The sequence below is a fragment of the Phascolarctos cinereus genome, unplaced genomic scaffold (assembly GCF_003287225.1).
Source record: "Phascolarctos cinereus isolate Bilbo 61053 unplaced genomic scaffold, phaCin_HiC Scaffold_7;HRSCAF=346, whole genome shotgun sequence".
In the NCBI taxonomy this organism is placed as follows: Eukaryota; Metazoa; Chordata; class Mammalia; order Diprotodontia; family Phascolarctidae; genus Phascolarctos; species Phascolarctos cinereus.
In genome coordinates, this window is record NW_027556180.1 from 76,990,202 (window position 1) to 77,012,072 (window position 21,871).

At 35.7% G+C, this 21,871-nt stretch overlaps 1 protein-coding gene across 3 annotated transcripts in view; it reads left to right on the forward strand.

The window, feature by feature from the left end:
- Positions 1-21,871, forward strand: part of KANSL1L (KAT8 regulatory NSL complex subunit 1 like) — a 141,948-nt gene that overhangs the window by 61,874 nt on the left and 58,203 nt on the right. For all 3 annotated transcript variants that reach the window (XM_078147388.1, XM_021008773.2, XM_021008777.2), the window contains exon 4: positions 3,188-3,309. In XM_078147388.1, coding sequence (XP_078003514.1) covers positions 3,188-3,309 — 122 coding nt within the window. The remainder of the gene's footprint in view (positions 1-3,187; positions 3,310-21,871) is intronic.

Here is a 21,871-nt window from a genome sequence, read left to right on the forward strand (position 1 = left end):
TGCAAGCTCTGTTGTTATCCATGTTTTGTTGGAAAGACATTGGCCCACTGGTGGATTTACAGGAGGATATGAACAAGTGTCACAGAGGATGAAAAAGTGTGGCTAGGAATCTGTACCACTAGAGGGAATGTCCATATTCCAAAGATCAAGAACCCATGGAAGTATTGGAATCATAATGGAGGCTGTTTTGGCTTTGGCGTCAGGAAGAACTGAATTTGAATCCTGCCACAGGCAGAATACTAGCTGTGTGACCCTGGGCAAGTCATTTAATCTCTCTCTGCCTCAGTTTTCCTGTTCTACAAAATGGCGATTAAACATAGCACCCAATTCATATGTTATTTTATTTCTGTTAATTTCATTTGCTTTCCCTGAGCATATATTGTTAGTAGGAAGCAGCAGAGATGCATCCTGAGTGACAGAGAAATGCATAGTTAATAATCAGTCATCAATATGCTGATTTTCTAGAGATGATTGTAGAGAGGTCACAAATTACCTAGTCATAAATGACTTGAAAATATATCAAATCAAAGCATTATTCAAAGATCATTGTGGTCTTCAAATGCAGTCAGATATAGTGCATAATAGGACACTGAATAGGGCAGTGAAGTTGGAGTCAAGAGGACCTAGATTCAAATCCTGGTTTTAGACACTAGCTATGTGACCCTGGAAAAGTTGCTAACCTCTGTGTGCATCACTTTCATCATTTGTAAAATGAGTGTTGAACTCAGTGGCTTCTAAGGGCCCTCCTGTCTCTGCATCTACAATCCTATTATCACACCTGTTCTGTAGGGTAGGGACTGTTTTATTTTTGTCTTTGTATACTTGGTGCTTAGCCTCATGTCTTACATATTGTAGGCACTTAATAAGTTATTGAATATGTAACATTTGGGTAACTCCAGAGTATGAATTAGGGAATCTTATGAGTTGGTTAAATTGATTTTTATTGGAAAATATCCTTACAAGTGCATTTAACTTCTCTTTAAGAAACTGTGTTGTTATGGCCCTCAAATTTGCTTTTTCAGCATATCCACAAATTTGGTACTTGGTTTCTGCAGAATAAAATTGGAAAAAAAAATTTTACTCATTTTTTTCCTTAAAGTATTATTAAAATATCAAGTTCATATTGGTTATTGATTCACTCTTGAATAAAGTACATGGGTTGAGTTATGTTATAGTTTTTTGGCATGTGCATTTTTCTATACTTAAAATTTTTTCTTGAGTTAACTATTGAAAAAAACAAAAAGAAAACATGGATAGATGAAAATTTGTGTCATTGGAGGGGCTTTCTCATATCTGTGAGTTAACAGATCCATTGAATTATCAAAGCATATTCTGTTCAAGACAAAGAATTTTATCAGCATTGTCTCTGTAGAAGACAGGTGCAGCTATTATGTGTCTGAACTTTTATTGTTTCCTTATTATTCATTCGTATGATTTTTCACTTAGTGATTAATGTAACAAAGTGACACTATTAAGATTGAAAGTGCTAATTTTTCAGTCTAGCTCATTGAACATTCGTTAAGTCTTCTATGCCTTTGTTGTCATGTGTGACTAAGGTCTCTTTTCAAGATCCTGATTTTTTGTAGAGGAAGAATAACAAGAACCTGATTTCTCCCCTTCTTTTGAGAACCATAATCTATTAATTAATTAAATTAAAGGAAGAAATTAATTATAATAAAAGATATATTTTGGAAAGTGGGATTGTTTATTTGCCAAGAGATTGCAATATAAAAATGATTCGATGTTCTTCTCTTAAGATGATGATAGTTCCTTCATGACTATATAAGCCGATTTAACTTTTCTTTCACATTCTCATAATCACAGAATTTTTAAAGCTGCAAGAGAGCTTATAGATCATGTAGTGAATTCTCTCATTCTTCAATAACCCCATCCCTAAGAACAAGCTTAGCTAGTTTCATACACATGACTTTCAAAAAGAGGTATTTTCTTTTTTTCAAAGTAATATAACTTTCCTATCTATATCTATGGGATTGGGGTATTTTGTTGGCTTTGTTGGGGATAGAAGGATGGGGAAAGAGGTTCATATTATTTGCAGGTAATATGCTAGATTGAATAATTTACTTAAAATGTTAGCATTAAATATGCTTAAATGTGTCAAGATAGAAAGCACAAAATCACAGAATTTTAGAACTAGAAAGGATTCCAATGGCTTTTAATTGATTAAAACTCATATCCTAAAGGAACCCCTATTGTAGTTTGATAAGGTGATTGATAAGCTGTCATCAGGCTCTGCTAAGTTTCTGAGTGACAGGGTACCCACTAACTTCTAAATGCAGCCCTTTCTGCTTCTGGATACTTTTCATGGCTAGGAATTTTTTTCTTGTGATCAAGCCTAAATTTGCTTTTCTGCAACTTCCTCAGCCCTATGGGACCAAACAGAGCAAGTCCAATCCCTTTTTCAAATGACACCCCTTTAACTACTTGAATACAGCTGTCATCTCCAAGCTCTCTCTTTTCCAGACTAAACATCCGCAGTTCTTTCAGGTGATCCTCATATGATTTGAAAGACCTTTCATCATCATGTTTGTCTTCTATACATTTTCCAGGCTATTAATTCATATCCTTTGTAGGTACTGTGTAACTTAGATCTGCACACAATACTACAGAGATGTTTCAGCAGGGAAAAGCAGAGAGGAGCTATCCCATCATTTTTGGAACTTATGCCTCTCTGAATTGCATTAGCTCTTGTTGTTGCCACATCACATTGTTGTTTGATTTTGAGCTTTTAATTTACTAAAACCCTCAGATCTTGTTTTCAGCCAAGCCGCTGTCTAACCATGCCTGCCACTCTTACTTGTACAGTTGATTTTTGAGGAAAATAGTCTTCATACACTCTAAATAAGGTTAGAATCAACATCAAATAAACAGATTTTTTTTTTTAAAAAACCAGCATAAACATTTATAGTTAGAGAGGACAATATGACAATAGTAGAGAAAGGGTAGCAGAAAGGAAGTAATATTTTTGGCTGCTTACATTTGTATAAGTACATATAAGAAGATAGAAGCCAATACTAGTAGAAATTGTGAGATTAAGACCTTTACTAAAAATGTAAAGTTTACTTTTTTGAGGAGAAGTTAAACATTAAAGTGATGTATGATATCAAAAATTTAGATAATGTTCAGATTCATGCATGGAAATACTAAAAAGTTGACGATTTTCTTGCAGAGTGCACAACTGACTGAAATAATCAACAGTCTGATTGCTCCACTGAACTTGTCCCCTACTTCATCACCCCTTACTTCTAAGCCCTGTAAACATAAACAAGTGGCTAATGGCATTTCTGGGAGGTAGGTAATGGTATAATATGTTTTTGTTTAAGCCTGTGTCTTGTCTTTCTTATTGTATTTTGACTTATTTTCCTACAAAATAATTTGGTCTACTTTTTCCTTCTAATTTTGTATACTGTTAAAGCAGAGTCATTAATGATTTAGAAATAATTTTAGATTAAATCAGGGGTGGGCTAATGCATTAGCTCATAGGCCAAACAAAAACAGGCAGAGGGCTGAATTTAACCCTTTCACTGAAGTTTGCCAACCTGGGTTAAATTAAACTTGATGACATTAAAGTTAAACCTTTGAAAGGTAAAAAGTCTCAGGAATGTTTTAGTTTTCTAATGAAGAAATTTAATTGGTATGTTGGTATCACATTGTTATGCTGGCCCTAAATATGAAACTATACCCTACCCTATTTGTTTATATATCCATATATGTGTGTATGCGTGTACATACATGTATGTGTGTATGTGTATACGTGTGTATAGACATGTGTATGTGTGTATCTGTGTATATATACATGTATATGTATACAAAAGCGGTATATTTGTGTACAAATGTAGTATATTATAGTCATAAATGGTCATCTTTCTATTTTGAAAAAGGAGAAACAAATCTAGCTTCCTCCACATCTGAGGAATGTATAACTCCTTAAAGGAGAGCTAATGCCATGAAAGACAATGGTAAAGGAAAACTGGCAGGTGTCTTTTATGTTTGGAATCACTATACTAAAGTAGCTTGCTAGTTTGGCTTTTCAAATTAAATTCCAGATTTTGTAATGTGCAGTTTGTTTTCTGAAAACAGCTATAACAATTCAACTATAAAATACAAACATGAAAGGTCGTAAGTCGTCTGGTCATAAGTATTTTGATAACATATTAATATATCTCTAAAAATGGCACAAAGGATTAGAATTCGAAGTATCATCCAATGCTCAGTATGATCTCTAGAGGCATCCTGGTATAGTGAAAATGCACTGGGCTTGGAATCAGGAAAACTTGGGTTCAGATCCTTCCTTTAGACACTATTACTAACTGTGTGATCCTTGAAAAGTCACTTAACCTCTGTGTGCTTTACTTCTGTCATTTGTAAAATAAGGTTGTTGAACTCAATGGCCTCTAAAAATACTTCCTTGCTTAAATCTATGATCTTGTTACCACACCTATTTTGTATTATTCACTTTTCTCATATAACTTTGTTCATACTACATCTTTTTGGAATTAGTATTAGAATCCATAAGTGTGTTACTGTATTTGTGATCTCATTACTGTAAGAAATACTAATACTCTCAATCAATGCTGATTGCAACCTATCTATGCCTTCTTATTCTGTGAAGTTCTTGTCTATTTTCTGCTTTAGATACTCCATACAAGATTTACCCCACCCCCTAGTGGCTTTTCTCTCTAGAGCTTTTTATTATTTTTGGTGTTCTAGTACAGTATTTGGTCTGTCTAAATGTTATCCTTCACTTTTGCTACATGACTTGCCCATTTCCTTTTTTTGATTATTTCTTCATTAATATCCTCATATATCATCTTGTGAATAGGATACTTTTGATGACAGTGGAGAAGGAAAAGATGTTGTTTTTCCACAGGCAGATAAAGAAATAAATAAATGAATAAATAAAGACAGTGAATTGGGAGCAAAATCAAACAGAAAGACATCAAGGGGCTGGATTGTATTTGGCAAACTAAGTGATACACATCTCCATTGACATTTGGGACATCTGCAACTTTGATTCTTTGGAGATTCAACAGTTCTAAGATTCATAATCGTACATTATCGTGGGAGAGGATCTTTGACTTTAAAAGATGAGTTTTTATATTGGGAAGCAGTTTGGCATTATTGCAATTATTGGTTAGATTGCCAAATTAAATTTACTTATCTGTGAAATGGGTATGGTAATACTGTAAATACATATCTCACAATAATTTTTTTTTTGGTGAAAAATCACCAAAAAACTGGGTAAGTGTAGTTATATATATAATGTACATAAAAGGTAATCATAGAATGGAAGGCACTGACATCTGAGGGACCAGGAAAGGCCTTTTATAGGTGGTAGAGTTGGAATTGAGTCTTAACCAGGGATTCTTTGAAGTGAAGGTTAAGAGCAGAAGATTCCAGGCATCAACGGCAGGGCAAAGGTGGCTACAGGAGATGGGACACAGCAAGCAGCCCTGTATACCTGAACCAGAGAATAAATGAAGGGAGAAGGGGATGTATAAGATTATTGGAAACATAGGAAGTGACTGAGTTTTAAATGTCAAATAGAGGAGTTTTTATTTTGTCATTGAGGTAATAATAGGGAAACACTGGAGTTCACTGAATAGGAGGATGACATAGTTGGATCTCTGCTTTGTGGAAATCACTTGGCAGCTGTGTGAAGAATGCATTGGAGAAGTTAGAGGCTTGAGGCAGGGACACCTATTAGGTAATTATTACAATAGTCCAAGCTCGAAGTTGTAAGAGTCAGAAGTATACCTATGGCTGTGTGAGTAGGATGAAAGGAACATTCTGAGAGATATTATGGAGATAGAAATAAAAAGTTAGATAGTTATCAGATATTTGGGGTAAATCAGAATGAGATGTTGATGATGAGACCAAAATTGTAACCCTGACTGACTGGAAGGATGGGGCTGGGAGCTCTTGACAGTAAATAGGGAAGTTTTGGAAGAAGTGTGGATTTTCAAGTCCTATTTTAGACTTGATGCATATAAGATGCTTACAGGACTTATAGTTTGAGGTGTCCAATAGGCAGTTGATGTTTTGGGACTGGATATCAAGAAAAAGTAGGAATGGAGAGATCTGTGTAAAGATGACAATTGTACCTGTGGAAGCTGATGCGACCAAAAGAGATTACAGAGAGAAAAGATGGCTCAAGACAGAGTTTTGGTTATAATTACAGTTAGGGAGCATGACATAGTTGAAGAAACAGCAAAGAAGACTGACAAGTAATTAGACAAGTAAGAGGAGAACTAAGACATTAAGATAAAAGTTTCCTGGAGGAGGTGATTACCATTATCAAATGCTACAAGGAGGTTAAGAAGGATAAGGAGTGAGAAAAGGCCAGTAGATTCAACAATCAGTCAATCAACATTTATTAAGCACCTACTTAATGTGCTGGCAAGCACTGTATGAAGTGCTGGGGATTAAAAAAAAAGTGGGGGTGGTAAAAGACAGTCCCTGCCCTCAAGGAATTTATAGTCTAATAGAGAAGACAACATGCAAACAAGTATGTACATAACAAACTTTTTATGGATAAACTGGAAATAATTAGAAGAGGGAAAGCCCTGGAATTAAGAAGGGTTGGGAAAGGTTCCAAAAGAGGTGGGACTTAAAGGAAGCCAGGAAGGTCAGTAGTCAGGAATGGAGGAGTAAGAGCTGGAGAAGTCAGGAGTGGATGGGATCTAGGTACAAGTACAATAGAGGGATTAGATGAGATGATGATGAGAAAATGGGCAGCCTCTTCTTTAGAGACCAAAGGAGGAGTTTCTGGGGGGTGTCAGAGATGTAATGAGAAGAGGGAGTTTGTGGAGAGCAGTCTAGATTTCTTCATTAAAGTAATAGGTGAAATTTTTAGCTGAGAAGAGTGGGAGAGGGATTGGTTTGGGAGCCTTGAGAGATTTGAAACAGGTTTTGTGGTGAATTAGAGAATTAATTAGAGAGGAGTAAAGTGTTTCCTTCCTGCCATGAGGGCCCAGTTGAGAGTAGATAATTCTCTATTTCTCATGTTTCTATAAAGATGTAAACTTTGACTGAAAGGGGAAGAAGCACAATGATGACTTTTTTTTCTAAATCCAACTTCCAAAATTCTTTTTTTTTTCTTCATCTTTTTTTTGTTTGTTTTTGGCTAGGCAATGGGGTTAAGTGACTCACCCAGGGTCACGCAGCTAGTAAGTGTTATGTGTCTGAGGCCAGATTGGAACTCAGGTCGTCCTGAATCCAGGGCCGGCGCTCTATCCACTGCACCACCCAGCTGCCCCAAACTTCCAAAATTCTTGATCTTAGATTTATGAGTTTGTTCATATTGCCATTTCCTAAATATGTTATTAAGGGGGGTTGGGCAAAAAGCTTTATGTTCTATGTCATGTCAAGAAATCTAAGGGGCAGCTAGGTGGCACAGTGGATAGAACACTGGCCATGGAATCAGGAGGATCTGAGTTCAAACCTGGCCTCAGACACATGATACTCATTAGCTGTGTAACCTTGGGCAAGTCACTTAACCCTATTGCCTCAAGAAAAAAAAAAAGGAGTCTTTCCCTAACCCTTCAGTGCCCCTCCAACACTTTGAGTGAACTACCTATTTCAGATTTATAGGAGGATAGAGATTGTTCAATTCTCCAGTTGACATTAGATGAAGGATGGCATTCTGATGATGGCAACTAGGATGCTAAAGGGCATTGAGTTCATGCCATGTGAGGACCTGCTGGAAGAACTAAAGCCATTTAATTTGGAGTATAGAAGGCTTGAGGGACTACATGGTAAATGGCTTCAAATATTTTAAAGGCTATCAGAAGGAAAAGGGATTAGACTTGTCCTGTTTGGTCCTAAAGGTCAGAACTAGAAGAAATCCAATTCAACACAATACATATATATTGAGTGCCTACTGTGTATTAGGCATTATGCTAAGTTCCAGGGATACAATTAATAAAAGACAGTCCATGCCATCAAGTAGCTTACAATCTAATGGGTAGAGAAAGCATACAAAAGGAAGCAAGAAAGTGAGGGGAAGGGGACACCAGGACATATCTGGCATGTGGGTATGGGGGTATCTTGTTTTAGGGAGTTGAAACTAGGCAGAGCAGTAAATGCAAAGTAGAGTAATCTGAAAATCTAGTATCTGCCATCTGTAAAGGAAGGTATTGGGAGGAGTTTGTTACTCTTTTCTCCAGGCCTCCAATCAGAGGGAAGAGGAGGCTGCAGTTGCACATTTACACTTAATGGGAAAACTTCCTAATTATTAGCACAGTCCAAAAGTGAAACAGGCTGCCTTGGGAATTAGTGGGTTCCCACTTTCAGTTGGAGGTTCAGTGGTCACTTGGATGAGTATGTTATAGACAGAATTCTTTTCCAGCTATGAGTTAGACTATCTGGCTACTAAAATCCTTTCCAACTCTTAAAATTCTGTGATTGTGATTCTGTTTTATGTTATGTAGGTTCCAACATCAAAACAAAGCAATATTACCAGCCAGAAGGGAACAGACTTAATTCCTGTATACTACTTTACTACATCTAAAAATATTAGGTTTATTTAATTAAAGTTCATAAAACTCTTTGAGATATTATTCAAAGTATAAGTAAAGTTGTGACAACTATTTTTTTTAGAGGTTAGACAGGAGTGTTTATAATTTCAGGATTTTCCAATGCATGGGGCTAAAATCAATCTTGAATTATAATTCTAACTTTAGGCCATTAACTAGGTTTCCCTCCTGTTACCAAATTTTTAGATTCAGGTTAACACGTGAATTTTTTTATAGTATATTACTGTTATTATTGTAGTTTGAGTATGTTATATTGAATAATTTATTTTGGTTTAAAAATACATGTTGAAGCAATGTGAAATTCTTTTAGTACGTCTTAAGATTTTTTATAATTGTTTGACAGAGTATACCTATTAATATCAATGAACCCCTTATTATAACTTTGAGGTTATAGAATTAACCAAAGCAATGTCTTATTTCTTACACCTAGTTGAATTGTAAAGTCTTTTTTCTCCCCTTTTACTTTTCCCTGTAATTGCATTCATTCTAGCTTGCAAATTTCTGTCAGATTATAAGCTTCTCAAGAGTAAGGACTGTGTGTTTAATTGTATTTTATGTACCCCCTAGCAAAGTGTCATGCATACTTGATTGTAGTTGGGAATGCAATATTCTTTTATTTTTTCTGTAATTAGTCTTCAGAACACAGGATATGTTACTTTTTGAAGAAATATTTACTCAGAGAACACTTATAAATGATTCTGTGGGTGGATGGAATAAGGAGGAAAGAAGCCCTGAAAAAGAGGAGGTCAATTAAAATGATCACAGTCGAACACTTTTACAAAAGGTGAATTGAAGTGGTGTCTTTGATGGTTTGATACCCAAGTGATCTGGTCCATCATAAACCTGTGAGTATGTTTCATTAAAAATGCAAGCTTGACTACTTGCATATGTGAAAGAAATTAACCATAATGAAATCAAAATTTTATAACAAAGTTAAATTCACATATTATAATATGATATCAACCTTATCAATTTTAAACTGGAAAATTATTATTTTACCTTGGTCATATTACAAATAGTAGTAGAGCATGGTGAGATAGTAAAATTGCCCAGTATTTTGTAATGCCTATTTTCTATCCAGTCTGCAAATTGTGATTTTAACCTAGGTGCTAAAATAAGTTTTTTTCCTTATAAAAGTATTTTTCCTCATATTGATGAGTCTATGTGTATTTGGCAAGGAGTTGGAGAATGATTAAAATGGAGAAGTATTTTCAGCATACTGTGGATTAGGATATTCCTCTTAACAAATAAAACATGACATGCAAAACAGGCAGATGATCCTTTCCAAATATGTACAAATTTTTGTGTGTATGTTCAGGTGAAATGTCATGCTATAGATTTGTTGAGAATCACTGAAGAAGACAGAGTAACAGTAAACACCTTGCAAACAAATAACTAGTGAAATAAAATAAGGAAAAAAATGAAGTTTTTTTTCTTGTGACATTTGCAAGAAATTAAACAGTGATTGACTATAATTATATGTCCATCTAAATATACTTGCATAGTTATTTCAAGTATGCAAATTACTTAGAAGATTCTATTTGGTCAACAAAATTTGCAGTGCCCTCACCCAAACTCACTGTTAATGTTTTCCCTACCCTTATATTTCCACCTTATCCAGCTCTTCATAGCCAACTAAAATGAATTCCTTTCATTTTGAAGTGTGATACTTTTTGTACATTTCATTAGACAGAAAGAAAATTTGTATCAAATATGTTTTTAAAAAAATAGAGAGGATAGCCAAAGCATAAAAAATTAATTTTGGAGCTGTGATCTGGTTTTTTGTTTATTATTATTATTATTATTATTATTATTATTGTTATTATTATTATAGCTATCAGGCTTAAGTGACTTACCCAGGTCACACAGCTAGTCTAAGGTCAGATTTGAACTCAGATCCTCCTGACTCCAGGGCTGGCGCTCTGCCTACTTCATGGCCTAGCTACCCTTTGTAATCTTTTGGGTTTTTTTCCCTCCTAGACCTTGGACATTGCTTTTTCAGACCAGACATATATGGGCAAGAAACTAGGACAGGGACCTCCAGAATAGAATGAGGAGTCCTTAGAGGACAGCATATTGTAATTTTAAGCCAGGTTCTAAGTGAAGTGTGTTTCTTGATAAAAGAATTGATGAGTCTGTGTGTGTGTGTGTGTGTGTGTGTGTGTGTGTGTGTGTGTGTGTGTATGTGTGTGTGTGTGGCAAGGATGAGGAGAATGATTAAAATGGAGGAGTAGTTTCAGCATACTTTGGACAGGGGTCAGGTACCTGTGGCCTCCTAGGTCCTTGGGTACGGCCTTTTGACTTCAGAGAACAAATCCCCTTAACAAAAGGATTTGTTCTGTAAAACTTGGACTCAGGCAAAAGGCCAAAGGACCTAGAAGGCTACATGTGGCCTTGAGGCTGCAGGTTCCCCACCCCTGGTAGGCTGTTTCTCTTAACAAATCACATTGTCCAAATATGTGTGTTTGGAGAATGCCTATCCACTCTGTGCCTAATCTCTGTGTCAGTGCAAGTGCTTATTTCCTGAAAACAGATCCTAGTAGTCATATCTCTAGACATTTTCCTGGACCAGACCTTTGATTTCATTTATATAGTGAATTCTTGATGAGGAGCTTCCTTTTACCAAAGCAGAGTGTTATCATCCACTCAGTTTATAATAGTAGAGAGTTGCCTGAGGTCACACTGACAATATATACCTGAGATAGGACTTGAATTTAGATCTTCCTGGAAAATACAAGACCAGTTGTTTCATTCCTAGATATAACCAGAAATTGTTGAATATGGCTCTTAGGCAATGTAAACATATCTTGACATGAGTTTCGTGGAAGTACATGGTACCTTGGGTCATTCTTAATCTTGTGTGTAAGACTTAAGATTTCTGTATATCACTGGCATTACTGCTTAAATTTTTTTGGCAATAGTTACAGAATACACACTTACCGCTTGATGAAAAACTGAGGCACATTCAGTCTTTTTCTTTTCATATTGCAGCTTGATTGCCTCTGAAAATATTTCTATAAATAAAATGTTTTATACACTATTCTAATATTTATGGATGTATTGGTGGTTGAAATACATATAAGATACATACATTTGTATAATAGATTTTGAAAAGCTTTTTTGGAAATTATCCTTGGATAAGTAGCTTAAACTTTTCTGGGCCTCAGTTTCCTCATTTTAAAACAAGAGTATTGTGATAGTTGATTTCTAAATTGTAGTAAAGTTATATGATTTTGTAATTATTACTCAGAAAGTAAGCATTTGAGATTTTAATACATTTCTGGTTTTCTTTTTCCTCAGCAAAATGAAACAGGAGTATAATGGCGCCAGTACCTATAGTTTTGAACATTATTACTCTTTTTCCATGGTGTGAAAAAGTGCGTGTGTGTGTGTTTGTGTTTCAAGCAAGGCTTAAATTGGGGAAATTTATAGCAAAGAAAGAATAACTGATTTAGAATTTTTTTTTTTAGGCAGTTGGGCTTAAATGACTTGCCAGGGTCACACAGCTAGTAAGTGTCAAGTGTTTGGTCTGAGGCTGGATTTGAACTCAGGTCCTCCTGACTTCAGGGCTGGTGTTCTATCCACCGCACTGCCTAGCTGCCCCTGATGTAGTAGTTTCTTTAAAAAACTATTAACATTAATTTTTTTGCATTCCAAATTATCTCCTTCCATCTAGTCCCTCCTCTACACATTGAGAAGACAACTAATATGAAACCCATTATACAAATGAAATCATGCAAAACATATTTCCATATTAGCCCATGTTGCTAAATAAATCAAGAAAAGTAAAGAAAGTGAAAAAAGTAACTGCAGTTTGCAATCAGAGTTCATTAATTCTGTCTCTGTAGGTGGATGGCATTTTTCATCATGAATTTTTAAAAATTGTGTTAGATATTTGTATTGATCAGAGTAGCTAAGTTTTTCCACAGTTGATCAGTGTTACATTATACAGTGATCTGGTTCTGTTTACTTTACCCTGCATCAGTTCATATAGGTCTTGGTATGTTTTTTTTTTCTGGAAACCGTCTCACTGGTCATTTCTTAGAGGATAATATTCCATCACAATTGTAAACCACAACTTGTTTAGCCATTTCCCAATTGATGGGCATCCCCTCAATTTCCAGTTCTTTCCCAACACAAAAAGAGCTACTATAAATAATTTGTACAGACAGGTCCTTTTTCCCTTTTCTTTGGACCTAGTAGGAGTATTGCTTTATCAAAGAGTATGCAGAGTTATATAGCCCTTTAGGCAGTGTTCCAAATTGTTCTCCAGAATAGTTAGACCAATTCAGAACTCCACCAGCAGTGCATTCTAGTCCCTGCTTTTCCACATCCCCTCCAGTATTTGTTATTTTCTTTTTCTGTCACGTTAGCCAATCTGATAGGTGTGAGATGGTACCTCAGAGTTGTTTTAATTAGCATTTTTCTAATCAGTGGTGATTTAGAGCATTTTATTTTATTTTTTGGTGAAGCAATTGGGGTTAAGTGACTTGTCTAGACTCACACAGCTAATGAGTGTTATGTGTCTGAGGTCGGATTTGAACTCAGGTCCTCCTGACTCCAGGGCTGGTATTCTATCCACTGCGCCACCTAGCTGCCCCAAGAATGTTCTCACAAGACTGTGGATAGCTTTGACTTCTGAATTTTTCTTCTGAAATCTTCTACAGTTATTTTAAATGGAATTTCATTTTCTATCTCTTCCTAGGTTTTATTGATAATATATAGAAATGCTGATGATTTATACGGATTTATCTTCCATTCTTCCACTTTGCTAAAGTTGTTAATTGTTTCACCTCATTTTTTAATTGATTCTCTAGGATTCTATAAATATACCCTCAAGTCATCTGCAAAGAATGACTAATAGTTTTATTTTCTTGTTGCCTATTCTTATTCCTTCAATTTCTTTTTCTTGTCTTATTGCTATAGTTCGCATTTCTACTACGATATTGAATAATAGTGTTGATAATGGACATCCTTGCTTTACCCTTGATCTTATTGGAAAGGCTTCTAGTTTATCCCTCTTACAGATAATTCTTGCTTTTGGAATTATCATTTTAAAAAATCTCCCATTATTCCTATTCTTTCTAGTGTATTTTGTAGGAATTGGTGTTGTATTTTGTCAAAAGTTAATTCTGGATCCATTGGTATAATCATGTAGTTTTTGTTATTGATATAGTCAATTATGCTTGTAGTTTTCCTAATATTTAACCAGCCTTGAATTTCTGGTATAAATCCTACCTGATGTTTGGGATATTCTGCTTTGTTCTCCTTGCTAGTATTTAAATTTTTTGTACAATATTCATTAGAGAAATTGGTCTATAATTTTTTTTTCTGTTTTTGCTCCTCCTAGTTTAGGTATCAGCACCATATTTGTGTCATAAAAGGATTTTGGTAGGACTCCTTTGCCCATTTTCCCAAAAAGTTTAAATAGTATTGGAATTAATTTTGTTATTATTCTCTTTAATGAAATTATTGATTTTATGATTTGTTCTTTGACCCACTCATTCTTTAGCATTGGATTATTTAGTTTCTAATTAATTTTGAATGTTTCCCAGACTCTTCCCTGAATGTAATATTTATTGCATTATGGTCTGAAATGGGTACATTTATTATTTCCGCTTTCCTGCATGTGTTTGTGGGGTTTATATGTCCTAATATGTAGTCAGTTTTTATTATGGTGCCATGTATAAGTGAGAACAAGTTATGCTCCTATTTATTCCCATTTTCTTTTTTCCAGAGGTCTCTTATGTCTAATGTTTGTAAAATTTTATTCATCTTAACTTCTTTCTTATTTATTTTATAGTTATATTTATCTAGTTTTGAGAAGGATAAATTAAGGTCCCTTACTAGTATAGTTTTACTTTCTATTTCTTCCTGTAATTCATTTAAGTTTTCCTTTAACAATTTGGATGCTTTGCCAGTTGGTGCATATATGTTTAAGGTTGATGTTATTTTGTAGTGCCCATTAGCAAAATGTATTTTCCTTATCTCCTTTAGTTATGACTGTTTTTGCTTTTACTTTGAGACCATGATTGCTATCCCTGTCTTTTTTTACTTCCGTTGAAACATAATGGTTTCTGCTGTAGCCCCTTATTTTAACTGTGTGTTTTTATTTCAAGTGTGTTTCTTGTAAACAACGTATTGTTGAATTCTGGTTGGATTTGTTATGCTGCTTGCTTCTGTTTTAAAGGATGAGTTCATCCTATTCACATTGAAAGTTATGATTGCTAACTCTAGATTTTCTTCCATCCTGTTCTTCTGTTCACCTCTCTCTCTCTCTCTCTCTCTCTCTCTCTCTCTCTCTCTCTCTCTCTCTCTCTCTCTCTCTCCCTCTCCCTCTCCCTCTCCCTCTCCCTCTCTCTCCCTCTCCCTCTCTCTCTCTCTCTCTCTCTCTCTCTCTCTCTCTCTCTCTCTCCCTCTCCTCTCCCTCTCCCTCTCTCTCCCTCTCCCCTTCTCTCTCTCTCTCTCTCTCTCTCTCTCTCTCTCTCTCTCTCTCTCTCTCCCTCTCCCTCTCCCTCTCCCTCTCCCTCTCCCTCTCTCTCTCTCTCTCTTCTCTCTCTCTCTCTCTCTCTCTCTCTCTCTCTCTCTCTCTTTCTTATCTTTTCCCTCCTCAAAAATCTTTTTTGGGTTTTTTTCAGCTTCTTTCTCTCTTTCTTATCTTTTCCCTCCTCAAAAATCTTTTTTGGGTTTTTTTCAGCTTCTAACCACTGCTTCCTTTAATTGGTGAAATTGTTTGGAGAGAAAGGTTGGCTTGAATGTTCTCTCTACTCCACTGTTTTGGTTCTGCCTCCAAAAAGTGTAACTTTGGAAGAGTGAAATTATGACAACAGATATTTGAATAGTGATTAGTCAACAGGCATTTATTAAGCAGCTGCTATAGTTATACCCCATGAGGTGATAAGCTGTTCCCTATAAGTGCTTTTTTCTATTTAATTGAAGCCCTAATATCTTAAATGCCAAAACTTTTTTTTAAATGTTCAGTATTCTTAAATGGAATTTTAAAAATATGTTTCTTCTTTTGTGTATTAAATATAATTTAACCTTGCTTTGATGACTCAGGGTTATCATTATGAACATCAGTTATTGGAATGGGGTGTAAGACAAAACAGCCCTAATACTTCAGTATTAAATGGTACAAACAGCCATGCTTTTTGAGTTGTTTTTTTGTTTTTTAACATTCTGTTTTTCTCACTGCCAAGTTAAAACTTTTTGTGGTCGTTGATGTGTTAAAATTGTATCTAAAATAAAACACATTCTCTCACTTATTATCAATCTCTTCTTGTCACCTGCTTCCCTTCTACTTATAATCATGTTCTTGTCTCCCTCATCCTCAAAAATCCTTGCCTTGATCCCTCAGTCCCTGCTAATCTCTTCTGCCATTTGTGGCTAAACAACCTGAGAAGGCTGTCTACAATGGGTGCTTCCACTTCTCACTCCTCACTCTCTACAATCAGCTTCTGACTTCATTCCACTAAAATCACTGTCTCCAAAGTTACCAGTGATCTCTTACTTGCAAAGATCAATGGCCTTTTCTCAGTCCTCATCCTTGATGTCTTTGTAGCTTTTGACACTCATTCCTTAGGTTTTTGACACACCACTCTCTCTTGGTTTTTCTCTTGACTATCTTACCACTCCTCTTGTCTTCTTCTATGGTTATGCCACAGGGCTCTATTTTAGGCCCTTTTCTTTTCTCCCTCTATGCTATTTCACTTGGGAATCTCATCAATTCCCATTGTTTTAGTTATCTCTATACTGATGATTCTCAAATCTACCTGTTCTTCACTAAGCTCTTTGATGACCTCCAGGCTTCCATCTCTGACTTTCAGACATTGAACTCTAATGTCTAATGTCCATTAGATATCTTATACTCAACATGTCCAAAACTGAATTTGCTATTTTTTCCCCACAATCCTACTCCCTCCAATCTTTCCTGGTTAACACCAGTATTTCTGTCCCTCAGGCTCCCAACCTAAGTGTCATCCTTGACTCCTCACTGTCTAAGCTGTTCCCAAGGCCAGATGATTTCACTTTTGCCACATCTCTAGAATATACCCCCTCCTCTCCTTTGATACTGCCACCGCTCTTGTCCTTCTTGCCTGGAATGCTGTCTCTACTCTTCTTCCCCTCCTGGCTTCACTTACTTTCTTCAAGTCCCAACTAAAATCCCATGTTCTACAGGAAACCTTTCCTAATCCCCCTTAATTCAAGTATAATTCTTCTGTTAATTGTTTCTCATTTATTCTGTACATAGCTTGCTTCTATGTATTTGTTTGCTTGTTGTCTCCCCTATTAGATCATGAGCCCCTCAAGGGGAGGCACTATCTTTTGCTTTTCTTTGTATCCCCAGTGCTTATCACAGTCCCTGACACATAGTGCTTAATAAAATACTCACTGACTGACTATGAAAAATGGGCTGTGTGAATATGAAGCCTTGAGGTCTTTTGCCGGTCAGTAAATTAATAAAGTGAATCGTTTTTATGGAATCCGTTTTGGCCTCAGAAGTTTTTCTTACAGGTTCTCAGCTATGTTGTAGATGGTTAAGATTGCTAGATGTGACTTCTGTCAATGAATGTTATTTTCCATCTAGTCTAATTCATTAAAACTATTTTATATTATAGCATAAGATTGGTATATAAGCACATGTTTACATATATATAATTTAATATTTTCTTATTTAGTTTATACTTTTTAATAACATGTACTATGTAATTCTCAAATAGTAATTATATATGTACATGTTCATAGACAACCAAGGACTATAGAATTAAATTTTTTATCTGTTTTGTAAGATTTTATATATATATGTGTATATATATATATATATACACACACACACAAATATATATATTATGATCTCACTGCTTTTTAAAGTAAATTTACTTGATTGTAGTTAATTTTTTTGCTCAAACCATTAGTATTCTTTTTGATTAATCTGATATTTCATAGTCCTTCTGTAACAGGCACCAGAAAACTGTCAAAAAGTTTTTTGGTTAGAATAATCCTGGCATTAGGGTCTAAGGGTAAGTACCTGAGGATATTAAGATTCATAACCAAAAACAAAAAAAGCATTGTATAACTTATTTTTACCATAGCAAAGAGTTAAATATGGTTAGGATTTATGTTCTAAAATCAGTGAAAATATTGTAAATGACTTCTTCCTTTTGACTTCTATTACTTCCAAGTAAATGAAGTTTTAAACTTTGAAATAATATCTGTCTTTATCTTTTCTTTTGGGTTTAAAGTATTTTCAGACACAACATGAAATAAACATGAAGTTCCAATGAATCAATCAGATTGTTATTTCTACTTAAGATTGTTATTTCTACTTAAGGTTATTATTTCATATGAGAGATAACTATTTGCTTATTTGAATAAGATTTAATGTGTCAGAAGTCTCAGTTAAACTTTCAAACTTATTTTCATTAAAAGCAATATAGTTTATTTTGTTTAATGTTTTTATAATTATACATGTGCTTGTATTTGTCATTGTTGATTGTTTTACATTATAAATTCTCCAAGCGCAGAGATGTGATAATAAACTAATCTGTGATAGATTAAGCATGGTAATCTATGATGCTATTATAATTTTATTGTGAAATTATGATTCTTCTATTACAAACCATTTAAAAAAAACTAAATGTAAGATTAAAGTTTGAAATGTTGAATATGGTTCCCAAGGTCTGTTTCCTACCTCTTGTGTTTAGCTTTTTTTGATTCTTGCTGTGGGTTAAGGAACTCTGTGTGTGTGTGTGTGTGTGTGTGTGTGTGTGTGTGTGTGTTTAGTAATTTCCTTTCTCTGTTGATTAGTGTACTTTATATGCCAAATCAGCCTCATGAATGTGGTTTGTATATGGCCAAAATCAATAATTGTCAGTCATTTTAGGAACTGTAAAATATTGCAAATAATGTTTTATCTTCTTGTTAGGTGATGGAAAACAATCGTGGCCACCTAACCCAAACATAAATAGAAAATCTGTAAATTTATTTTATTTGGTGGCCCTGAATATAGATTTTATAATTATAGGTGTAGGATATTGATCTAGAGGCTGCATCATATAGTGGATAGAATGCTGGATTTGGAATCAGGAAGACTTGGTTTAAGTCCTCTCTCTAGTTACATGCTCATTCTGTGACCTCGGGCAAGTCATTGAATCTCTCAGAGCTTCTATTTTCCATCATAAGTCTTTTGGAATTTTCTTGGATCAGTGTATTGCTGAGAAGAGCTAAGTCTGTCGTAGTTGATCATTGCACAATGTTGCTGTTACTGTGTACAGTGTTCTCCTGGTTCTCACCTCACTTAGCATTAGGTCATGTAAATCTTTCCAGGTTTTTCTGAAATCCTCTTGCTCATCAGTTCTTATAGCACAACAGTATTCCATTACATTTTTATGCCACAGCTTGTTCAGCCACTCCCCAACTGATGGGCATTCCCTCCATTTCCAATTCTTGGCCACCACAGAAAGAGCTGCTATAAATATTTTTGTACATGTGGGTCCTGTTCCCTTTTTGTGATCTCTTCGGATAACAGATCTAGTTGTGATATTGCTGGATCAAATGGTATGCACAGTTTGTTTGCCCTTTGGTCATAGTTCCAAATTGCTCTCCAAAATGGTTGGATCAGTTCACAATGCCACCAACAATGCATTAGTATCCCAATTTTCCTACATAAATAATAATGTTCTTACAAATATTCGTACATATTGAATGTAAACAAGTTTAAAATATACCCGCTTTGGATGTTAGCCAAACTGCCTGTTTTTCTCATACCCCAAAGTGTGAGAAAAACAGGCCAAAGTATTGACCAGTTGCCAAGCATCCATTGCCTCAGCACCTCATTCTGATAAAACTGGGTTCTAATGGTAGTTTAGAGATATGTTTGTGTGTAAACTAATCAGATCTCTTGACTGATACCCCATCTACATATCCACTTCTCTTCATTCCCAGACCTATATTTTTATCAAATTGTGTCTATTAAAAGTTATAACTTGAGAAGATATTTAATTAGTAGTAAAAGAAAACACAAGCAAATATCAGAGCATTAACTGCACTTATATCAGACCACAGCTTTCAGTAAATTCTGCTCTAGCCCTCCTTCTTGCACATCACTCTTCCACCCCATCCCACATCTAAGTAGCAAGAAAGAGAAAAACCCAGCAGTTCAGTTCTTGGTGGCTTACAGCTCCAGTCTCTTAGCTCTTCAGGAAGCTGAACAAAGGCAAATTAATACATAAAGAGACGTAGTTTCTGGACTATTGAAAGAAGGAACCATTAGATATTTGGATATTTCTCCCAGACTCTGCATCAGCAGTGCAGACAGGGCCTGGCATCAGTTTCCATCTCCATGTCCCAAGACCTTTTGCATCCATAATGTACTTTTGTTATCTTGATTGCTTCTTCAGTGATGCAGTGAAGGGTAGTGGTCCTGCCTGGCCATTAAAGCTGAGATGGGGCAGCTAGGTGTCTCGGTGGATGCAGCACCAGCCCTAAAGTCAGGAGGACCTGAGTTCAAATCTGGCCTCAGACCAAACACTTGACACTTACTAGCTGTGTGACCCTGGTCAAGTCACTTAACCCCAATTGCCTTTAAAAAAAAAGCTGAGATAAATAAAAGTGGCCGAATCAGTGGCTTTAGTCCTTAGGATGTATTCCCCCGCATTTTCTGTTTCTGTTTCATAATCTGCAGGAAGGCAGACCAACCCAAGCTGTGCTCCACACCAGATTGAGTAATGACATGCTACACTAGAGAGGTACAAAAAAACACTGCACAGAATCTGAGTTTGAAGAGATCTCAGGCCATTTTTCCAACATATTCCTGGCATCTGATTGGCATAGTGGATAGAGTACTGGGCCTGGAATCAGGAAGATTTGTCTTCCTGAGTTCAAATCCAGCTTCAGACACTTATTAGATGTATAACTCTGGGCAAGTCCCTTGACCCTGTTTGACTTAGTAAATGAGTTGGAGAGGGAGATGGCAAGCCACTGTATCTGTCAAGAAAACCCCAAATGGGGTCATGAAGAGTTGGACATCACTGAAACAACTCAGCAACAGCAATAAATTCCTGACCAAGATTCTCCTTTTCAATATAACCCAACAAGTGGTCATTCAGAACCAAGCACAACACTCCAGAGCTGTTCTTTATACTTTGACTGCATCTTTTAGTGCCATTAAGTTCAGTCTAACTTGAGGCTTAAGCATTCCAACTGTTATGAGTAAAATTTGACAGAGTTAAACTGAGGCACATTCTCTGCAAGCAAGATGAGATTTTTTTTTTTAAAAATAGGATATGAACCTTCCGATAAGAATGGATCAATGGCTCTTCTTCACTTTTAAGCCAAAGACCCCAAGATGAAGACGTAGCTAATTTTTATAAGGTTAGAACAAAGAATAGAACAGAGTAAGTGACATCATGGGGTTGAGGACAACATGATTGGCTACATAGCGGAGGCGTGGGAAACAATATGATAGGTTGGAAGTTGGAAATGAGGGGCTAGCAATGACACCTCCCCTTCTGTCCTGTGACTAAGAAGTGCTAATTGTTTGAGTCCATCTGCAAGGTTAAAAGGTAGTGTGCCAGACTTCTTTGGAGAGCAAACCGGACATCCTTGAAGGATAGTTTGGTATGGTGGAAAGATACTAGACCCAACTTCCTGATGTCTATCCGCATCTGCCAAGGACAGCAGAATTCCTTGAGGCAAGAATAGAAAAGTGATAGTAGAAGAGCTGGACTTCTGAACCTAATTCATTACAGGCCAGTTGCATTTCTGCACTAAGTTCAGAGACAAAGAACCATGATTTAGGCACTTACAGGACCAAACAATTAATTATAAATAGGATCAATAAAAATAATACAGAATCAATTAAATCTTTTCAAAACTCAGTTATGCAGTCTCAGTATTCATTTATGCAAGTGATCTATGGTTTCATGGATGTATTCCCTCAAGCATTCATGCTTATCCATCCTATACAACTCTTATTAATATCCTTCCCTCAGTTTGTCACAGACAATCCAGACATTATGCTGCGGGGCTTTTTTGCTTTCTGTTGACATTATGAAGATGTTAGTACATCATGTAGACTGTCCACCAGGTCTTATTCATCCTTTCCATGAAACCAACCTATCTTCTTTTTCTTATCATACATTTCTTTGATCATATTCTACACATACCCTTTCTCCTTTGTATTCCCTTGTTTGTAATGTAAAGTTACAACACGTTCCAAAACCACTTCTTGTACCTACCTTTCCATTGCACTTTGGGAGATCCTTAATTTCAAGTGTTTTGAAACTATAGTATTCCATGACTTATAAGCATACAAT